The sequence below is a fragment of the Acanthaster planci genome, linkage group LG03 (assembly GCF_054643075.1).
Source record: "Acanthaster planci isolate LZ-2023a linkage group LG03, COTS_SCS, whole genome shotgun sequence".
NCBI classification, from domain to species: domain Eukaryota; kingdom Metazoa; phylum Echinodermata; class Asteroidea; order Valvatida; family Acanthasteridae; genus Acanthaster; species Acanthaster planci.
This window is the reverse complement of record NC_141779.1, coordinates 9,257,443-9,276,578: the sequence shown is the minus strand read 5'-3', so window position 1 is coordinate 9,276,578 and position 19,136 is coordinate 9,257,443. Positions and strand designations below refer to the sequence as shown.

Below are 19,136 nucleotides of genomic sequence, written 5' to 3'. Positions count from 1 at the left end.
GATTATCTCTTCGACCTCTACTTTTCTTTTCACTCACGAACAGTGCATTCGGATATTAGACTCAGTCTCTTCATTAGCGAATAAGTAAAATGTCATATTTCAATCGGCACTCCCATTCAGAATCGAGCAAGAATCAAGGTTACGGGAGTGTTCCGAAGACCTTGTCTAAAATACTTTCTAGTGCAACTTAAGTTGTACGGCAATCCCACAAGAGGAATAAGATATTCCGAAGCGCAAACAGGACGTTTTTTAATGGGCAACAATAGAATTCTGCGTAGATCCAAAATTAGTTCTGGTTGCGATGATGTCTGAGTCTCCGTTTTCCTGTTGTGTGAAGTTAGACGACAAATGTGACCAGATTCTAAGACTGCATATGTATATTATTAGGTCATCATCACCGATGAATATTCAAATCAGGGGGCGGTACTGGAAGCTTTGCTACGCATGGGCACAGGGATTTGCAAAGTTCGAGAGAATTCTGGTCATCAGTTTTTTAGCTATCGCATGCCGCGCCGGTCTGTCTGCATACGAGGTGCAGATCGCCTGAGACACGGACCAGTACCCAGGTTTCCCAAACAGACCCAAGCGTTCAAGATGAATGCCTTATCGACATGCTTGCTGGTTCTTCTGGCCGCCAGCCTGAGTGCGGCCCAGCTGCGTAACTGTCCACCGCTGTGGTCCGGCAGCGGCGAAAAATGCTACCAGTTCTTCAAGGAGGCGCTGCCCTGGCAAGATGCGAGCGACTACTGCGCCAAGTTCTCGTCCTCCGCCACCGGCGCGAGCTCAACCCTGGTGACGATCCCCTCGGCCGAGGTCGACCGGCGGCTAGAGAGGTTCCTGGGCCCGAAGGGTAACCCCGACCCGCCCAACGTCTGGATCGCTCTGGGCGATCCACTTGGATCCGGCGCCCTCGCCTGGCCTGGTGGCATAACCCCACAGAGCGCCGGCTACAGCAACTTTGACGAGGCAAGCCGGAATGGGAACTGCGTGTTGAAGGACACCGGCACCAACCAGTGGGCCTTTGCACCCTGTACACAGGCTAACTCCTTCGTCTGTGAGATTGATCAGAACCCACCACAGCCACCCAGCACCCCAGGAGCCGGCTTCCCAGGAGAACCCGTCTAAGGGACGTCGCTCTTTCTAACAATGTTAAAAACTGTTCCAACAGTACAAGGGCTTCGTAAATAAAATAAATATCCGTAACCCCAAACAGGTTCCAAGGCGAACAGTACGAGAATCGACATGAAGTATGGTTCGCCAACCCCAGCGTCACCGATGTTGAGCGTGGTACCTCAAGTTCAAGATAGACACTCCCAGCGAGTAGAGTGAAAGCATTCTTCGCCACTTCCTTGAATAGACATTATGCGTATGACGTCACGTTAGATGGTATTTCTTTCTGCAACTGTAGTACGCTTGAGAAAACTTTCTGTGCATTCATTGCATCAATATTAAAGTAACAAAGAACAGCCTCTGAGAAACCAGCAGCGTATAACCTCTATAAATCTTGTGACTCTAAATGTCCTTCTTTACCCGGTGAGGCAGTGTTTGGGTTGAACTTTTCTCCAAAAAGATTGGACTTGCCATTCGGGAGAACAGTTTGACGTAAACCTTTCGAACAGTTATGTACGTCATCCATTGTTATCTGTGACGCGCTCTGTAAAAATGAGTCTTAAGTCACTAGAGCCACTTTTTGAGTTTTCATTTGTATTGGAAAGAGCAAACTGAGTTTTTTGTTTTGATGTATCACTCAGCTTGGCATCCTGATGAGGGTGGATATTCCATGGTGAAAAATGTTGTGGGTCCCTATTGATTTACACTGTGCAAAATTAATCTAAAGGACTTTTTACTCCAAAGTGGCTCTGGCAACTTTGACTCATTTTCACAGAGTGGGTCACATTTATCAAAACTCCGTCAATTACTGTGTAAGGGTGTCTTCATTGATTCTTAACTGAAATATGTGGCAGCAACTTTTTTTTGAACATAATAAAAGGGTGTCGATGATCCATAATGCACATTGTGGTGTTCGAGTGTCATTTTCCTGTTAACTTTTCCAATCCCATTCTTAATGGTTTCCCCTTTCTAGGAATCACAGAAGTTTGTCTATTGTTTTGTCGAGGAAATTCTGAGGATTTTAGGATTAGATTTCCTAAAAAATACTTCCAAAAAAATTAACATGCTGAGTCGGTAACCTAACTTAACCATGATCATTTTGTTAGGTGATGGGAACCACTTAAAAATACAACTCGCACGGGTACGCCCCCGGCCTTCTGAAAACTTAATAGTCTATTGCATGACCCTGGATGGGTTTTAAACCAGGTCACAGACCTGCAAGGGGGATGTTTGTCGGTGTATAGCTTGGCGGCACGGCGTTGAAATAGTCCCAGAAGGGTCTTTTTGAAAATCATTTCATGAAACTCCTGCGTGTTTCTCGGGAACGAGACAGCGGGTTGGGTGTGGGTGGGTCATGTCTGGAGCAAGCCCCATATACTATCCAATCCTGCCCCCGCCCGCAAGCTCTACTGTTGCCCAAACCTGGAAGAAAGATATAGATGTAGTGTTTTGATTAAACAATAAATATCTCGTGAAGCGAAGCAATATCTGGTCGTTATATTTTATTTATAGTCTGGTTAGGACTCCAATTGGAGGAAATGACTAGATACTAACCCGTGAAACCTGGTCTGCTATTTTTCTCAAGACTCTTAGAGGGTTCATGCTTGGACTCTGTTTCTGCATCAATTGAAAAAGGAAATCCCAAACACAATGATAAAATTGGAAAATGAATAGCATAAATGGGTCGGATTTGAACCAGGGTCTATAGATCTGTAGTTCAAATCTCTACCAACTAAGCTGTCGAAGCGACGTAATGGATTCGCGTTTTTGAAATGTCTTAAATGGTGTGTTGCATTGTCCCCTCTTCATGAATCATTTGTCACCCCAGCTACTGAAAAAAAGTAGCGCACCAGGTTTCACGGGCTAGTATTAAGTCGCTTCCCCAATTGGGACGGGGCAGTGGACCTGTCTGTTCCTTCTCTTCATTCACAATGCAAGCCGCTTGGTGGCGCTGTGACAGCTACTCTCTCTGACTGGAACCCTAGACATAGGTTATTTATGTCTATGCAGGAACCCCGTAGAATGGAGAAGGGTGGTGTTGAAGCAATGGGGACAAGTATGAAAGTCACATTTAACATTAAGGTGCAGTGATATTTGTGGAGCAGATTTAGTTGCCCCTTTAGTTGCTGGCAAAACATTCTGCCGAAGTATCGATTTAAACGTGGCTGTGTGAAACTCGTAAGAGTTCTTTCCTGTTTGTGGTTTATCGGGGTGTTTGTTTGTTTGTTTGTTTTTTTTTTGGGGGGGGGGAGGTTCAGGGAACAACAACCTGTTCTACTTTGATGCCATATAATTTCTAAGCTGAATATTCATGTTTACATTTGTTTTCTTTCTGAAGAAATGTAAATAGATAAGGTGCCTTCCCCTGTGTATGTTTTTTTGGTACGTTTCGTGCACGATGCGTTCACGCGTTTCACTTTCATGGACACAAAAACTGACTCCATATAAACACAACACGTGTGCGTTTGGCCGTCAGACTCGCTCCGGGAACGATTTTGACGGATACGTAGCGCTTGGTGCAGGTGTTGATGCGTAAGGTGACTCTACGTTTCATTTGATGATCAAAATGACACCAACAGAAAATCAACTGACAAATGTATCTTGAACGTTTATGTTTGCATCAGTGCAAATTCCCTTCAGTAAGCGGCAGAAACTCCTTGGTTAAGTGTTCTCATGTACAGGTTTTTCCCGTTTTCTTCCTGACTGAAATAACAAACCTATAACTATATGGCTGTTTTGCACTCTTTGATTAAAAACTCATGAAAATGCACTGGGTGTAATTTTAAGGGTTTCAAGGAAAAGTTCAAATGAAGTAGGCACCTTATTTAGCAATAAAGCCCCTGAAGAAAACGGAAAAAAACAAAAACTGCTGGCGAAACAAACGTTCTCGAAGAGAAATTGTCCATGTGAACAGGTGCGTAACTAGGCTTTTCAAGGCAGAAGTTTTGTCCCTGTCAAGGTTCAATTACACAAGGAAGCTATGGGGACGCTAACAGATGATGTGGGGGTATTTTTGCAAGAAAATGTTCACAGCTTTTATTGTTCATTTTCTACCATCCCAAGTTTGAATTTGTGATCCACTGCCATCGTGCCTATTTTGCCCGTAATAACCTACTTCCCACCCTGATTTTTTATGTTATTTTATTTTTTTCGTTTATCAGCGTCCCGGATTTTCTCTTGAAGTCTTCAGGTCGTTATGTTTTGCCATTCACTGCTTCCTGGCTACGTTGCTGTGTGGGAATATTTTTCCTTTGAAAATGAGGTGAATGCTGTGTGGAATTTAACAGTAGCATGATTGCCACCGTCAAGAAATTCCGATGAAATGACCGCTTTCCTTTTTCAAGGTCGCTTCTTTGTCCAGCTTTTGCAAGGTCCTTCTTTTGAAAAACAAAATTAACAAAAAAAAAAGTGCCAAAAGCATTACTCTGGCCCCTCCAATTGTAATCATCTTTTGTTGCTGTCGCTTGTTTATCTGTGCGTTTGTTTGTTTGTTTGAATGGTCCCCGAAATTCAGTGTCTGGGAACAAGTTCTGATTCTGCTGAATGCAGCTACGTGATGCCGGCAAATTGCAGCTACTGCCTGTGCATTGTATCAATGCTTGTGCACGCTTCACCTTATTGAAGAGAAACCACTGGCAATCATTTAAAAAAACGGGTCTTTAGACGTATTATTGGCAATGGGTGCCTTTTAATGGTTTTTGCTTGTTTTTTCAAAATGACAGCTTGCCATAAAGAATAAGGGCCTTTAGTGTCACATCCTTCTTTGAACCAAATATGTGACCCACTCTGTGAGAATGAGTCTTAACTCGCCAAAGTCACTTTGGAGTAAAAAGTCCTTTCAAATAATTTTGCACAGTGTAAATCAATAGGACTCCACAGCATTTTTCACCATGGAGTATCCACTTTCATCAGGATGCCAAACTGAGTGATACTTTAAAACAGAAACCTCAATTTGCTCTTTCCAATACAAACGAAAACTCAAAAAGTGGCTCTGGTGACTTATGACTCATTTTCACAGAGTGGGTCACATATTATGCTTTTCAGCGCGGTAATTTTCTGGAAATCTGCAAATGATGGACCGTGAGCATCAAGCTGGACCAAGAGAGGGGAAATTGTTTTTAGTAACGGAGGCTCCTTTGGTTGGAACTACAGTATACTTTGCTCGTTCACGAACGACTAGAAAATGTATACATTACGGTCGCATAGCTACCAACAAAATGAACACTCCCAACCTACATGGCTGTTCATTCCATGAGCGGGTGCTTCTGCTCGAGGCGGATACCTTTAAACAGAGATTTCATTGGCTCATTATTCCATTTCTTTGGTACTTTCACAGGGCCCCTGACCACGGAGGATGAAGTCCCTCCTGTCACAGATGATGTAACCATTCCTGCTGACCTGCTGTGCTCCTACTACATACACAATGGTCAAGCGGACAGTTACTTGGACGACGGCACCTTGCTTGGCCTCGGTGGCCTAATCAGGGTGTACAGTTTCCAGAGCTGTCCGGCGCTCTTGAGTTACCAGTCAGTGCTGTCGCATCTGGGCCAGCTGGAAAAAGAAATGGATGACGAACTGTTGAATGAGATGGTACCTGACTAGTATTTTGGAATTCATGTTTTGGGTTCTAAGCCTACCTTTCATGTTCTTTCCAAATCTGGCTTATAAAAGACTGAAGTATGTTTTGTCATAAACATAAAAATATTTATCAGACTAAAGAGACACTTTTTGGACGGAAAATTTTATTTTATTCTTTTATTGATGCCTTCATGTTCCAAAAATGAAGAGTTTACCGATCACTGTCAATTTCAATATGGCCGACTCGTGCATAAGGTCCACTGAGAGAGGCAGGTAAAACCAACTTCAAACTTGGGATGAACGTTGGTGTTGGTGTCTTCTACAAACCTACTGTTTTTGGCCTCCATGGGTTAAAGATCATGGCCAAAGGAGATGACTTTCCCATGGAGTGGTTTCTGTGAAAATCTCAAAAGAAAGTCAGGGTTTTATCAAACTTTAGGCATTGGCTTGGCGGGCATTTGTGTTTGTTAACACATCGTATTGGGATCTTCTTCATTTAGGAACTGCAGACTGTCAAAGTCCTTGAGTGTCCCTACAGTCAAATCACCATCCGTATGTGCCTCAACTCCACGGGCGAGTTCCAAACGGGTAACATGTTTTATTGCCACAGCAAGTTCATTTCACAGGTATGCTTACAAGTCAAAGAAGAGCATTTCGGTAAGGGTTATAGCAAACATGGTTGCAGGGGTACAGGATTATCCAGCAGGATGTAACCGTTGCAGGCAAAGGGCTTATCAGACACTGTTAACCATCTCTGTCCTCCTAGGTAGGCCCATCTGTTTCACAACACCTCATACATATTCATGAGCAATTTGTTGCACGTCACTGCACGTCGGCCGATTTCACCTCGCATCCGGGAAGTAGAATCAATTTGTGCCTAGGAAATGCCATCCCAGTGAGCGTCCAGCTCTCTGCCGTGTGGTAATTTTTTCTGGTAGCACTAAAAATTCTCTCTGGAACCCGCCTCATAGGCACATAGTCTGTGACATGTAATCTTCACGGAGCCAGACTGTTGTAGTCCTTGCCAGGCAGGTGGAACTCTGCGGCTCAGAAACAAATTGTATGTTGGCCTTGTTTTTGTTAGTTTGTCAATTCATGCTTGCTCATGAATCATTTATGAGGTGTTGTATCAGCAAATACAGCATGGCTGATTTCTCGAAAGTACATGTAGTGGGATGTACTGGTCCTGGGATGTAGGTCAGCTTGACTACCTTCCAGCGCCTAACGGAGGGAGATACTCAAGATGGCCTACAAACCAAGCTGTAGTTGTACAACACTCCTGGGGCCAATTTCATAGAGCAGCTTAACCACTTCGTGCCGGGGCATTTTTCAACGTTGATGATGCTGGGCCGGCATGACTATCATTTTTTCCGTTTTCAAAATGTTTCAAAAATTCATCATTCCATTTAACGGTCGTTTATAGCTGCACGAAGTAATCTTTAGGCACTACTCTAAGTTGACAGGTGACCTTCATTGATGCCCGAGTATTTCAGCCAGGCCTGCAGCCTTGTAAACAGAGCCCAGATTGTGGGGTGTTATACAACTGTCTTTTGTTTACGAACCTGGCTCAGTGCACTGCTGACCTCTTTTCAATAGGGGCCATATTAGCGTGCAGCGGTGCTGTGTGGCTCATCGCTGCGGTGGTGGAGCGCTTTTGTCCCCGGTGGTAATCCACTTGCTCTCAATGCCTCAGACCCTGGTATACGGTTTCAAAATAATGCTGGATTATCACCACTTTTGAGAGTGAAAAATGTCGGTAATGCCCAGCAGCCTGGTCTTTTGTTCGGAGTACGGTCTTTTGTTACAGGGCCCTGTTTCCTTTGTCCGAGTTCGGAGACCCCGGCCACGCATATAAACCACACGGCTCCGATTTCGGAGTCCCCGGCTGGTAGTGGTTAAGAACGAAATTTGCTTAAGTGGTAAAAACCTTGCTTAATAAACAAAGGTTACCAGCTTAAACTCTGTCTGATTTTCATGCTAACCAAAAAATCTGCTAAATAGATCCCAACAAAATATACATTACATGGAGTTTTGGCTGGTTCCTGATTCATCAAGCAAGGTATTTTGTGCTTAAGCAAATTTTGTGCTTAAGCAGCTCTGTGAAATTGGCCCCTGGGTGGAGAGAGTCAAGCTAAGGCACAGTGACTTATGTGAGGTCAGATCATATGTCCAGTCACTGGATTTGAGTCTCCAACCCTGTGATGGGGAGCTACTTATCGTAACCACTGGCAAGTCCACAGTGTCTTCTTGGCAAGGGTACCGGGCAAGCTACAGAAGTGGCAGTCAAGTTTTGGTCCAACCACTGTGCTTGTCACCCGCCTGTGTTATCCATTCCAAATGTTTGGCTGTAGGAAAAACCAGCCGTGTGTTGCCATGCACTCCTAAAGGCCCCCTTTAATGGCAGCAAGCACGATGCCATAGACTAGTGATAGAATTACTAGTCAATGGATTTGTTCATAGTGGGTCCTATCGTACTTAAGTCTGGATAGGAAGACGTGTATTTATGAAATGTTAAAAGTTGATGCTCCCAAATTGTTAAAATATTCTCCAAAATGCTGTCCCAAAATCTTTTAAAATTGTGTCCCCCAAAACCGTAAAAGAATAGGATACTCCATTACTGCAGTAGATCTCTGAAATTTTCCTGAGTTAGAAACCTCAATTTTTATTATTTTGTCTCTTTTTTGTTCTTTCAGTCTACTTTTGCCTTACCTCACGAAGGCTTCTTCCTGTTAGCAGAAAGCTTCACGGACTGGCTAACACAGCTTGCTGACAAACTGTTGGACCCTGGGACCATATTTCACCAGTCGTCTTTGTCCAGGTGGGTGCATCGTGTGACGTGCTTGTCAACCCCTACCCCAAGTCTTGTTTTCTCCCCGCCCCCATCTGACACTCTTGAGCAAGCTGATCGGCGACACTTCTGCAACACATACCCTGTAGCTGTCACGTGGCCTAACATCAGCAGAAAGCATTTCAAGTCCAGCCCCTGCTGTACCGTGTTATGATACGTTATGGTGACAAAATTGAATGTTGCATTCCATCATAACATTATTCCTACCATTGCGTACTGCAGTGCAGAGAACTAGTCTCGCTGTTGCTCACATTAGCTTTTGTGCCAACGTATCAGATTAATCATTCCATCCATTGAAGTTAATCCACTAAACCCAAGCTGCTGGAATGTTGGTGCCAGTGATCAGGAGATTGTGGGTAGATTCCCATCAATGTAAACTCATCATTTCTGTCTGTAGCTCTCTGCAGGCACTGAGCATATTTACAGCAGTATTTAAGGCGTTGGTTGTTGGAGAACAAATCTCATATCAAACTTTATTCTTTGGTGAATAATCTCATGTGATGGAAAATTAAAGTCTGTAGCACTTTTTGAGGTGAAAAATCCCTCATGATGCCCAGCTTTTGAGGACTTGAGACCTTTTGAAAGCAGCTAAATATTTTGATGTGTCCTGGGACATTTGTATGGATAGTCTTGGCCAAGATGAAGAACGGTAGAATTATTCAAGAGGCAAAACTGACAGAGATCACGTTTTCCAAAATTACGTAGGTTCTACCAAGAACCATCTTGTGTAGCAGTGACAGAACATGTCAAGGTTTCTGTGGCAACAGCCTTTATCTCTGAGATGAGCGGGAACCCACTGAGGCCAGGGAGGAAGATGTTTGCATATTACATCACCATGGCGATGGACGAGAACAGCCCCAGGGACAGTATGTACATGTATATAATAATGGGGTGTGACTCGTAGTTATATTGTGGATTCCATAGTGGGCCTTGTGTTGGACCCTATAAAAGGACCTGAGGAAGGTCCCGTGGTAGGTCCTGCATTGGGACCTGTGGTACGCCCTATGATAGGTCCAACTGTAGAGCCTGAGGTGGATCCTGCAATAGGGCCTGCATTGGGACCTGTGGTACGCCCTATGATAGGTCCAACTGTAGAGCCTGAGGTGGATCCTGCAATAGGGCCTGCGGTGAGTCTTCTTGTGGGTTGTACATGAGGGCTGGTAGTGGGTCCTGCTACAGGTCGTGAGATGGCCCTGAGATGGGCCAAAGATGGGTTCTGTGACGGGACCTGTGCTGCATCCTTTATCATGGGTGTTGTGATAGGACCCCCACGGGTACCAGACCATTTAGTTGCTTTGCACATTTTCAATCAGTGTCACTGTATGCATCAGGCATGCATGACAAGTTATAGTTTGCGATCTCAATTTCAGAGTCCTGTCAACTTCGCACCAGGCACTGGGTCATAGCAGACAGCAACGGCAAGGTGGAAACCGTGGATGGAGCTGGCGTGGTCGGTAAGCGTGATCAGATTTGAATGATCCAACCCACTGAATGCTAAAACTATTGCAACTCACTGGTATCCAGCAGTGATTTAGCCTGCACAGCAACGTTACCAGTCACTACTGAGTTTGCTTTGTAATATCCTCCCACCGCACTGCCCACTCCCCTACCCAGGTGATTTCCCCATTATCCAACCGGGGACATCCCATTCGTGGTCAAGCTGCACCTCCTTTGTCACTTCGGAAGGCTTCATGAGGGGACATTTTGGGATGGTCAACCTACGAACCAGTAAGTAGCCTATTCCTTGGAAGAAAACGATTCCCGAGGATGTCCAGATGAGATTTAAAGTTACGGCAGCCCTGACACAATATTTGCAGAATCATTTATTTGGGGTTTAAGACGTCATATATGGAAATTGCAGTGCTGGAAAGTATAGTCCCAAGTTTGCACAAGATATCTACATTGTTGTTATAACATGAAATTCGGGACATCAGAAGACATGCAGAGGAGTTTGTCTTGAGAGAAATTTGCAACATTGTGAAAGAAATTTGCCATGCTATTGTACAAAGTCACCATTTCTTGAATGCAAAGTGCAGTAAGGTTAGAAGTTAGAATATGGATATGATTTGGACTTAGAACTCAGTCAGTAGTTGCTTTTATTTTGTGGGTCATGGCCAAAAAAAAAAGACCTTGAAAAAAATACTTGAAGGTAAGATTTTTTCTGTTATAACAATTAGTTTATTTAAGACTTGCTGTTTTATTAAAGTGTTATATCACAAGATTTTCTTATAAATATTCTTAGGGGTCTGGGTTCTGGAACCTTTTGATACCCTACGTTAGATGCCAGCATCTTGATTTGCCAGCAGCAAGTTTTTGTTTTGGTTCTAGGACCTTATAATTCTGAGGCTTTGCTTTAAATCAATATCTTATTAGCTTCTGGAACCTTTGAATACCACACAAATATTCCTTAAATTGTTTGTAAAGATATCTTTGCTTAAGAATGTTTAAGTCTAATCTGGTGATATATTCTTAATAACCAGTGGAAACATTCGGTGTGGAGTGCCCAGAGTTCCACATGAAGGCTCTGCCGTTCTTGCAGCTGAGGGACCCTGCTGACGATGCAGTGGATGACATGTGAACGACCCAGAAGATCTGTAGATCACTCAATGCAATTAGGCATGCTCATCAGAACCAGGTGCCAGGGAGCCAGCCATTGCATCAGGTATCTACTTTCATTTCTTTTCATAGGAGTCGTTGTCCATTTGAGTAAAAGCTGGTTGGATTGCGTTGCGTCTAAAGAGTGCCCTCTGTGGACCGGGTGGATGAGGGCCACCTTGTTGCATTGAACTGCGTTCATGTAAATCCTGGGTTCGTGTTTTCATCCGCATCGCAACCGAACACTGGCAATGTGGGTTAACAAAAAATGGACTACCTCCGTCCCACTTCCATTTCTCCCCCAAACCCGTGGGAATCCTCCGATACCTTGAAGACAGTGGAAGGATCTTCTAGAGATATATACAAATTGCTCAGACGACCGCCTCGAGGCAATTCTGTCGCACCGCCCTGGCCTCATAGGACAAGTGATGATTGGCCCGTTGCCCCCCCCATCACGGACACATCCACTGCAACTCATGGAGTCTCAATTATCTGCAAGGGATGATACTCTTGGATCCTCATTAGGCGTTGCAGTCATTGTTGAGTATTATCATGCAAGCGGTAAGATTCAGCTTACGTTGGACTGACGTCACGGACAAAACGCACAACCTACATCTCGCTTATAACTCCTAGCGATTGGACGAGTTGATGTTAGACTCTTGCCCATCGGTCTCGCATATTCCGAAAAATTGCTAAAAAGAGAGAGAGACGGCCTTAAACCTGTGATATCAACAGGGGAAATCAACAAGAGTATCGCTGCTTTTAAAAGACGGTTTAATAACTCAACACTGGGTGGCCTGTTCAGATTCAAATTATGGATAAAAAAGGAAACCCTCCACATCACATAGATGATGAATTGTTGGACTGTATACTACAGATCAAATGGAAGATACTACAATACAGTGTTAGTAATTTTTGAAAGCGAATGTGTTTGCAATTATAAAAAGGGAAAATTAGAGTGAATATTGAGCACAAAAGGTGGTTTACAAATACATTTTTAATCGAACATTTCATTATAGAAATAAAAAATTTAAATGCAGAGAGAATGGCTTGTCAGTGGCTTGGAGTATTTTTATATACAATCATTTTACTTTGAGTTTGTCATTGAAAAAAATAGATGTAAACTCGTCCTTCCCTATGATCAAATTAACTTGACGAGATGTGTGTGCTAGCCTGCATTCTCACTTAGTTTAATGCCCGAAGTGTTTCAGAGTGTTTCAGCCCAGGAGGCATGTGGCCTAATGGTTAGGGTTTGTAGCTTCTGATCATAGGGTCGGGGGTTCGAATCCAGCTGGTGGCAACATGCTGTGATCTTGGGCAAGTCACTTTACCCGCGGACCATTTACCCAGGGATAAGCAACCTCAAGCGGCCCCAGTGCAAACACATGTGCAACCTCGGTTCCATGCGTGTTACGGATTGTTGTTACCCCCGCAGGCACTCTCAACTTTCTCGAAAAAACCCGCGACCACATGACACGTGTTGCAGCATGTACAGTGCAGCCGTGGTTATGCCGAGACGACGCGCCGACGCGGTGCTTAAATCTGTCCATTTTGAGGAATAAATCTTCTTCATTTATCGATTTCAAGGAGAAGGGAAGTTTTAAAGAGGCAAAATTCCCCAATTTTGTGGTACACTTTTCTCAGAATGTACAGGATGAAATATCTTGAGCAGCATATTTTTAGAAAGGGTGTACCCTGACTTAAAATATTACAAGAAAACAAAGTGGGAGACAGGAATATATGTTTCATTATTAGAGAAAGTGTTACATAATCCAACTTAATTTCTGCTTTGATATTGTGCCGGCTGTAACACGCACTGAACCAGCTCTGAGCTTAAGTTGCACATCCCTGCTTTAACCCTATCTATGTGCCTCTCTCCACCCAGGAGTGAAATGGGTACCTGTGAGGGCAGACACGGTTGTTTAGTTGTTTGCGCCAAAATGGCAGCATCAGGCTAGTATACTCCCCAGTGATCCGAGATGGTTTCAGGAATGTTCAGATGATGTGTGAGCGCAGTGTGCAGGGATAATGATAATACAGTGCCTCAGAATAGTTTGCTAGATAGAGGGCGCTTTACAAATGCTTGTTGTTATTCTTATTATTTTGAAATCATTGAAATGATCCACATATATTGAGGCACTGGCTATTTTTAGTAAATTGGATCTCTGAATTATAGGTTGACCTCCACAATGTCAGTTTATTCTCCTTGACAGATCAGAAACCTCACATTCTGTCCTTATCCCACAAGCGCAGAATTTTGTTTTTCACCCTAATACAGCTATACATGTATTTGGGGAATCAGATTGGCGTCGTGGTTCTTTCCTTGCCTTCCACCTCTGTGGCCTGGGTTTAGATCCCAGCTAGGTCGGCATGAGGACTTGGTTCTCAGTGCCCGTCAGATTCCACTGGTTTTCCCTCAAATGTTTGTTTGTTTGTTTGTTTTCCTTACTTCCTCTGAAACTATTGTCTTCATTGTCACTCATAATCATCCCGTTATTGGTGCTGAATGCACTTTTAGATGAACAGAAATCAAATAGAAAAGGAGTTGAGTATGTCTTGAGTACAATAGAAGTTCTTCTGTCCGAGACCGCAATTAGTTGTCTTGGAGAACTCTCGAAGAATGTGGAAGAGCATGGAATCCATTCAGTTCATTCTTTTTTTCAATTCTAATCTTTCATTTTTAGCATACTCAAGTAAACCTTCATTACAGAGTTATTTCCTGTAAGTTTGCAATACATGTACAAGTATTCTACCGGTGCGTTAACCAAAAACCGAGTTGTGAGGTTTTTTAATTCAATATGTAATTTAGTCAGATATGAACAGCCAGACTGACTGCAAATACCAGCATTTCAGTGACATACATGTAGCTGGCTCTGTCCAAGAGTAGTTCCATATGCTGTGTTGTTGTAACAGCGCCCTCTTTTGACCAATCTGAGAAGTAAAGCTTGGACTTGCCTTCAGTTGTTCCTCAGTGCCCTTACAGGGTGCCAAGAAGGGCAAATGCATTTCACAGATTTTTGTGTGAAGTAAATACGGCACAGCTATGGACACACAAAACATTGTGGGTCGTTTCCTATCCTGATCCATGGATTTAGTCATGTACACATGGAACTTGGACCCACGCTATGGTTCAAATGAACTCTATCCCGGCAAACAGGAAAACAACTTGACTGCAAAGAAAGACTGCTAAATGATATTTCAGCAAGCTGGCCCTAACGTTGAAAATGTGGTTCCCAAGAAGTCACCCTTTTGCCCTAAATACCATGGAACCATGATCTAAAGCTTTCAGAGTGCAAGGCGGAATGTACAGGAGCACTGCTGATGTTGTAACAAAACTTCTGAACTGCCAAAGCAAGGTGATATTCCAAGTCCCGGTGACCAATCTCGAGATACCAGGATTCACTGTAACATGAACACTTTTGGTAGGAGAATGCATGGCCACTGCTAAGACCAAACCCATCTGATTTCTCTTTGTCTTGTATTTGTTGAGGCACAATGAAACACCACGGACACTGATATTATTATTAATCATTTCTGGTAATGACACCAAGGATTCCTCAAAAGTGCCCTAGGCACTGTAGTCCGCAAGGCTGAAGAAACCTGTAATGAGGTCACAATGAGAAGTAGTCTCAGTTTTAGAGGTGGGAGGAAAACCCCAGAGGAATATTCTAGGTAAAACCCACGGAATCAGGTAGGGACTGAAAACCCAATCCACATATGACTGAGTCGGGAATCGAACCCGGACCGCCGAGGTGGAAGGCGAGGAAAGAACCATCTCGCCAACCGGACCCCCCACGCCAACCCAACTCATCCTGCTAACCAAATGTTTGCAGGATCCCCATTCCTGTCTGAGGGGCTTTCAAAGAACAGACAAGCTGCGTTATATGTTTTTTTTTTGTTGTTTTGTGATGTAAACCAACTTTTTTTCTTTACCATAGTGCTCTTATAGCTCTTCGTGAAATAGAATTCTATAGCTGACCATTAACTGCAGGTCAAAGTGAAAGCAGCCTTGTTTCATTTAGCAGATGCAAGCACAACGTCGGTAGTCATGGTAATCTTGGTGCCAAGACCTCAGCTTCAAGTCTCTGAATCATCCAAGTGAGTTTAACTCCCCCCCCTCCATTGAAACTTGCAGGTTCATTGTTCCATAAATCTGCAGGGTTGATTCTACACCAAGTTGGCAGAGTTCATGTTATATAAAGTTGGCAGAGTTCATGTTACATAAAGTCGGCAGGGATGATGTTATATAAAATTGGCAGGGTAGAAACGACATAAACATGGCTTGGTGACTGGAGAACATTCAAGAAAATGTCATTTTTGCTCATGGCACCAGCTGGTTAAGGGACCAATACCCAATCTTTCTTTACTTAGAAACTTGGCCTTCATGTGATCATGTACATGTTTTCAGAAGTCAAGAACTGAGTTTAACCCCTCTCCCTCCATTGAAACTTGCAGGTTCATTGTTCCATAAATCTGCTGAGTTCATGTTACATAAAGTCGCCAGACTTCATGTTGGGCCCCAACCCTACCGACTTTATGTAACATGAACTCTGTCAACTTTATGTGACAGGAACTACGTGTATGTTGACTTTATGTAACCACAACCCTTCATGTGATCATGTACATGTTTTCAGAAGTCAAGAACTGAGTTTAACTCCCCCCCTCCATTGAAACTTGCAGGTTCATTGTTCCATAAATCTGCAGGGTTGATGCTACACAAGTTGACAGAGTTCATGTTGGGCCCAACCCTGCCGACTTTATGTAACATGAACTCTGCCAACTTTATGTGACATGAATTATGTCGACTTTATGTAACCCCAACCCTTCATGTGATCATGTACATGTATTCAGAAGTCAAGAACTGAGTTTAGCCCCTCCCCCTCCATTGAAACTTGCAGGTTCATTGTTCCTTAAATCTGCAGGGTTGATGCTAGACAAAGTTGGCAAAGTTCATGTTCCATAAAGTTGGCAGAGTTCATGTTACATAAAGTCGGCAGGGGTGATGTTATATAAAATTGGCAGGGCAGAAACGACATAAACTTGGCTTGGTGACTGGAGAACACTCAAGAAAATGTCATTTTTGCTCATGCCACCAGCTGGTTAAGGGACCAATACCCAATCTTTCTTTACTTAGAAACTTGGCCTTCATGTGATCATGTACATGTTTTCAGAAGTCGAGAACTGAGTTTAGCCCCTCCCCTCCATTGAAACTTGCAGGTTCATTGTTCCATAAATTTGCAGGGTTGATGCTACACAAAGTTGGCAGAGTTCATGTTATATAAAGTTGGCAGAGTTCATGTTACATAAAGTCGGGAGAGTTCATGTTACATAAAGTTGGCAGAGTTCATGTTACATAAAGTCGGCAGGGATGATGTTATATAAAATTGGCAGGGTAGAAACGACATAAACTTGGCTTGGTGACTGGAGAACACTCAAGAAAATGTCATTTTTGCTCATGGCACCAGCTGGTTAAGGGACCAATACCCAATCTTTCTTTACTTAGAAACTTGGCCTTCATGTGATCATGTACATGTATTCAGGAGTCAAGAACTGAGTTTAGCCCCTCCCCCTCCATTGAAATTTGCTGGTTCATTGTTCCATAAATCTGCAGGGTTGATGCTACACAAAGTTGGCAGAGTTCATGTTATATAAAGTCGGCAGAGTTCATGTTACATAAAGTCGGCAGAGTTCATGTTACATAAAGTTGACAGAGTTCATGTTACATAAAGTTGGCAGGGATGATGTTATATAAAATTGGCAAGGTAGAAACGACATAAACTTGGCTTGGTGACTGGAGAACACTCAAGAAAATGTCATTTTTGCTCATGGCACCAGCTGGTTAAGGGACCAATACCCAATCTTTCTTTACTTAGAAACTTGGCCTTCATGTGATCATGTACATGTTTTCAGAAGTCGAGAACTGAGTTTAGCCCCTCCCCCTCCATTGAAACTTGCAGGTTCATTGTTCCATAAATTTGCAGGGTTGATGCTACACTAAGTTGGCAGAGTTCATGTTATATAAAGTTGGCAGAGTTCATGTTACATAAAGTCGGCAGGGATGATGTTATATAAAATTGGCAGGGTAGAAACGACATAAACATGGCTTGGTGACTGGAGAACATTCAAGAAAATGTCATTTTTGCTCATGCCACCAGCTGGTTAAGGGACCAATACCCAATCTTTCTTTACTTAGAAACTTGGCCTTCATGTGATCATGTACATGTATTCAGGAGTCAAGAACTGAGTTTAGCCCCTCCCCCTCCATTGAAATTTGCTGGTTCATTGTTCCATAAATCTGCAGGGTTGATGCGACACAAAGTTGGCAGAGTTCATGTTATATAAAGTCGGCAGAGTTCATGTTACATAAAGTCGGCAGAGTTCATGTTCCATAAAGTTGGCAGAGTTCATGTTACATAAAGTCGGCAGGGGTGATGTTATATAAAATTGGCAGGGCAGAAACGACATAAACTTGGCTTGGTGACTGGAGAACACTCAAGAAAATGTCATTTTTGCTCATGCCACCAGCTGGTTAAGGGACCAATACCCAATCTTTCTTTACTTAGAAACTTGGCCTTCATGTGATCATGTACATGTTTTCAGAAGTCGAGAACTGAGTTTAGCCCCTCCCCCTCCATTGAAACTTGCAGGTTCATTGTTCCATAAATTTGCAGGGTTGATGCTACACTAAGTTGGCAGAGTTCATGTTATATAAAGTTGGCAGAGTTCATGTTACATAAAGTCGGCAGTGATGATGTTATATAAAATTGGCAGGGTAGAAACGACATAAACATGGCTTGGTGACTGGAGAACATTCAAGAAAATGTCATTTTTGCTCATGGCACCAGCTGGTTAAGGGACCAATACCCAATCTTTCTTTACTGAGAAACTTGGCCTTCATGTGATCATGTACATGTTTTCAGAAGTCAAGAACTGAGTTTAGCCCCTCCCCCTCCATTGAAACTTGCAGGTTCATTGTTCTTTAAATCTGCAGGGTTGATGCTATACAAAGTTGGCAGAGTTCATGTTACATAAAGCTGGCAGAGTTCATGTTACATAAAGTCGGCAGGGGTGATGTTATATAAAATTGGCATGGCAGAAACGACATAAACTTGGCTTGGTGACTGGAGAACACTCAAGAAAATGTCATTTTTGCTCATGCCACCAGCTGGTTAAGGGACCAATACCCAATCTTTCTTTACTGAGAAACTTGGCCTTCATGTGATCATGTACATGTTTTCAGAAGTCAAGAACTGAGTTTAGCCCCTCCCCCTCCATTGAAACTTGCAGGTTCATTGTTCCATAAATCTGCTGAGTTCATGTTACATAAAGTCGCCAGAGTTCATGTTGGGCCCCAACCCTACCCACTTCATGTAACATGAACTCTGCCAACTTTATGTGACATGAATTATGTCGACTTTATGTAACCCCAACCCTTCATGTGATCATGTACATGTTTTCAGAAGTCAAGAACTGAGTTTAGCCCCTCCCCCTCCATTGAAATTTGCTGGTTCATTGTTCCATAAATCTGCAGGGTTGATGTTACACAAGTTGGCAGAGTTCATGTTGGGCCCCAACCCTGCCGACTTTATGTAACATGAACTCTGCCAACTTTATGTGACATGAATTATGTCGACTTTATGTAACCCCAACCTTTCATGTGATCATTCACATGTTTTCAGAAGTCAAGAACTGAGTTTAGCCCCTCCCCCTCCATTGAAACTTGCAGGTTCATTGTTCTTTAAATCTGCAGGGTTGATGCTATACAAAGTTGGCAGAGTTCACGTTACATAAAGCTGGCAGAGTTCATGTTACATAAAGTCGGCAGGGGTGATGTTATATAAAATTGGCATGGCAGAAACGACATAAACTTGGCTTGGTGACTGGAGAACACTCAAGAAAATGTCATTTTTGCTCATGCCACCAGCTGGTTAAGGGACCAATACCCAATCTTTCTTTACTTAGAAACTTGGCCTTCATGTGATCATGTACATGTTTTCAGAAGTCA

General features: G+C 43.2%; 3 protein-coding genes across 5 annotated transcripts in view; all 3 read left to right on the top strand.

The window, feature by feature from the left end:
* Window positions 1–19,136, top strand: part of LOC110990437 (uncharacterized) — a 108,022-nt gene that overhangs the window by 18,944 nt on the left and 69,942 nt on the right. The window lies entirely within an intron of this gene.
* Window positions 485–2,012, top strand: LOC110983941 (ovocleidin-17-like). The gene has a single exon (XM_087135051.1). The coding sequence runs from the start codon at window positions 505–507 to the stop codon at window positions 1,123–1,125; it is 621 nt and encodes a 206-aa protein (XP_086991177.1). The 5' UTR covers window positions 485–504; the 3' UTR covers window positions 1,126–2,012.
* Window positions 3,099–19,136, top strand: part of LOC147799617 (uncharacterized) — a 34,567-nt gene continuing 18,529 nt past the window's right edge. The window contains exons 1-8 of one of the 3 annotated variants that reach the window (XM_087134621.1): window positions 3,099–3,192; window positions 5,447–5,700; window positions 6,189–6,314; window positions 8,382–8,506; window positions 9,242–9,402; window positions 9,907–9,990; window positions 10,151–10,264; window positions 11,017–12,177. In XM_087134621.1, the coding sequence (XP_086990747.1) occupies window positions 5,674–5,700; window positions 6,189–6,314; window positions 8,382–8,506; window positions 9,242–9,402; window positions 9,907–9,990; window positions 10,151–10,264; window positions 11,017–11,114 (735 nt within the window). In that variant the 5' untranslated portion in view covers window positions 3,099–3,192; window positions 5,447–5,673 and the 3' untranslated portion in view covers window positions 11,115–12,177. Of the gene's footprint in view, window positions 3,289–5,446; window positions 5,701–6,188; window positions 6,315–8,381; window positions 8,507–9,241; window positions 9,403–9,906; window positions 9,991–10,150; window positions 10,265–11,016; window positions 12,178–19,136 lie in introns of those variants that run through there. The other 2 variants (XR_015424785.1, XM_087134619.1) reach the window with 2 other exon arrangements.

Excerpts from the sequence above, each read along its gene's own strand:
- LOC110983941 (XM_087135051.1), top strand. The coding sequence starts at position 505 with ATGCCGCGCCGGTCTGTCTGCATACGAGGTGCAGATCGCCTGAGACAC.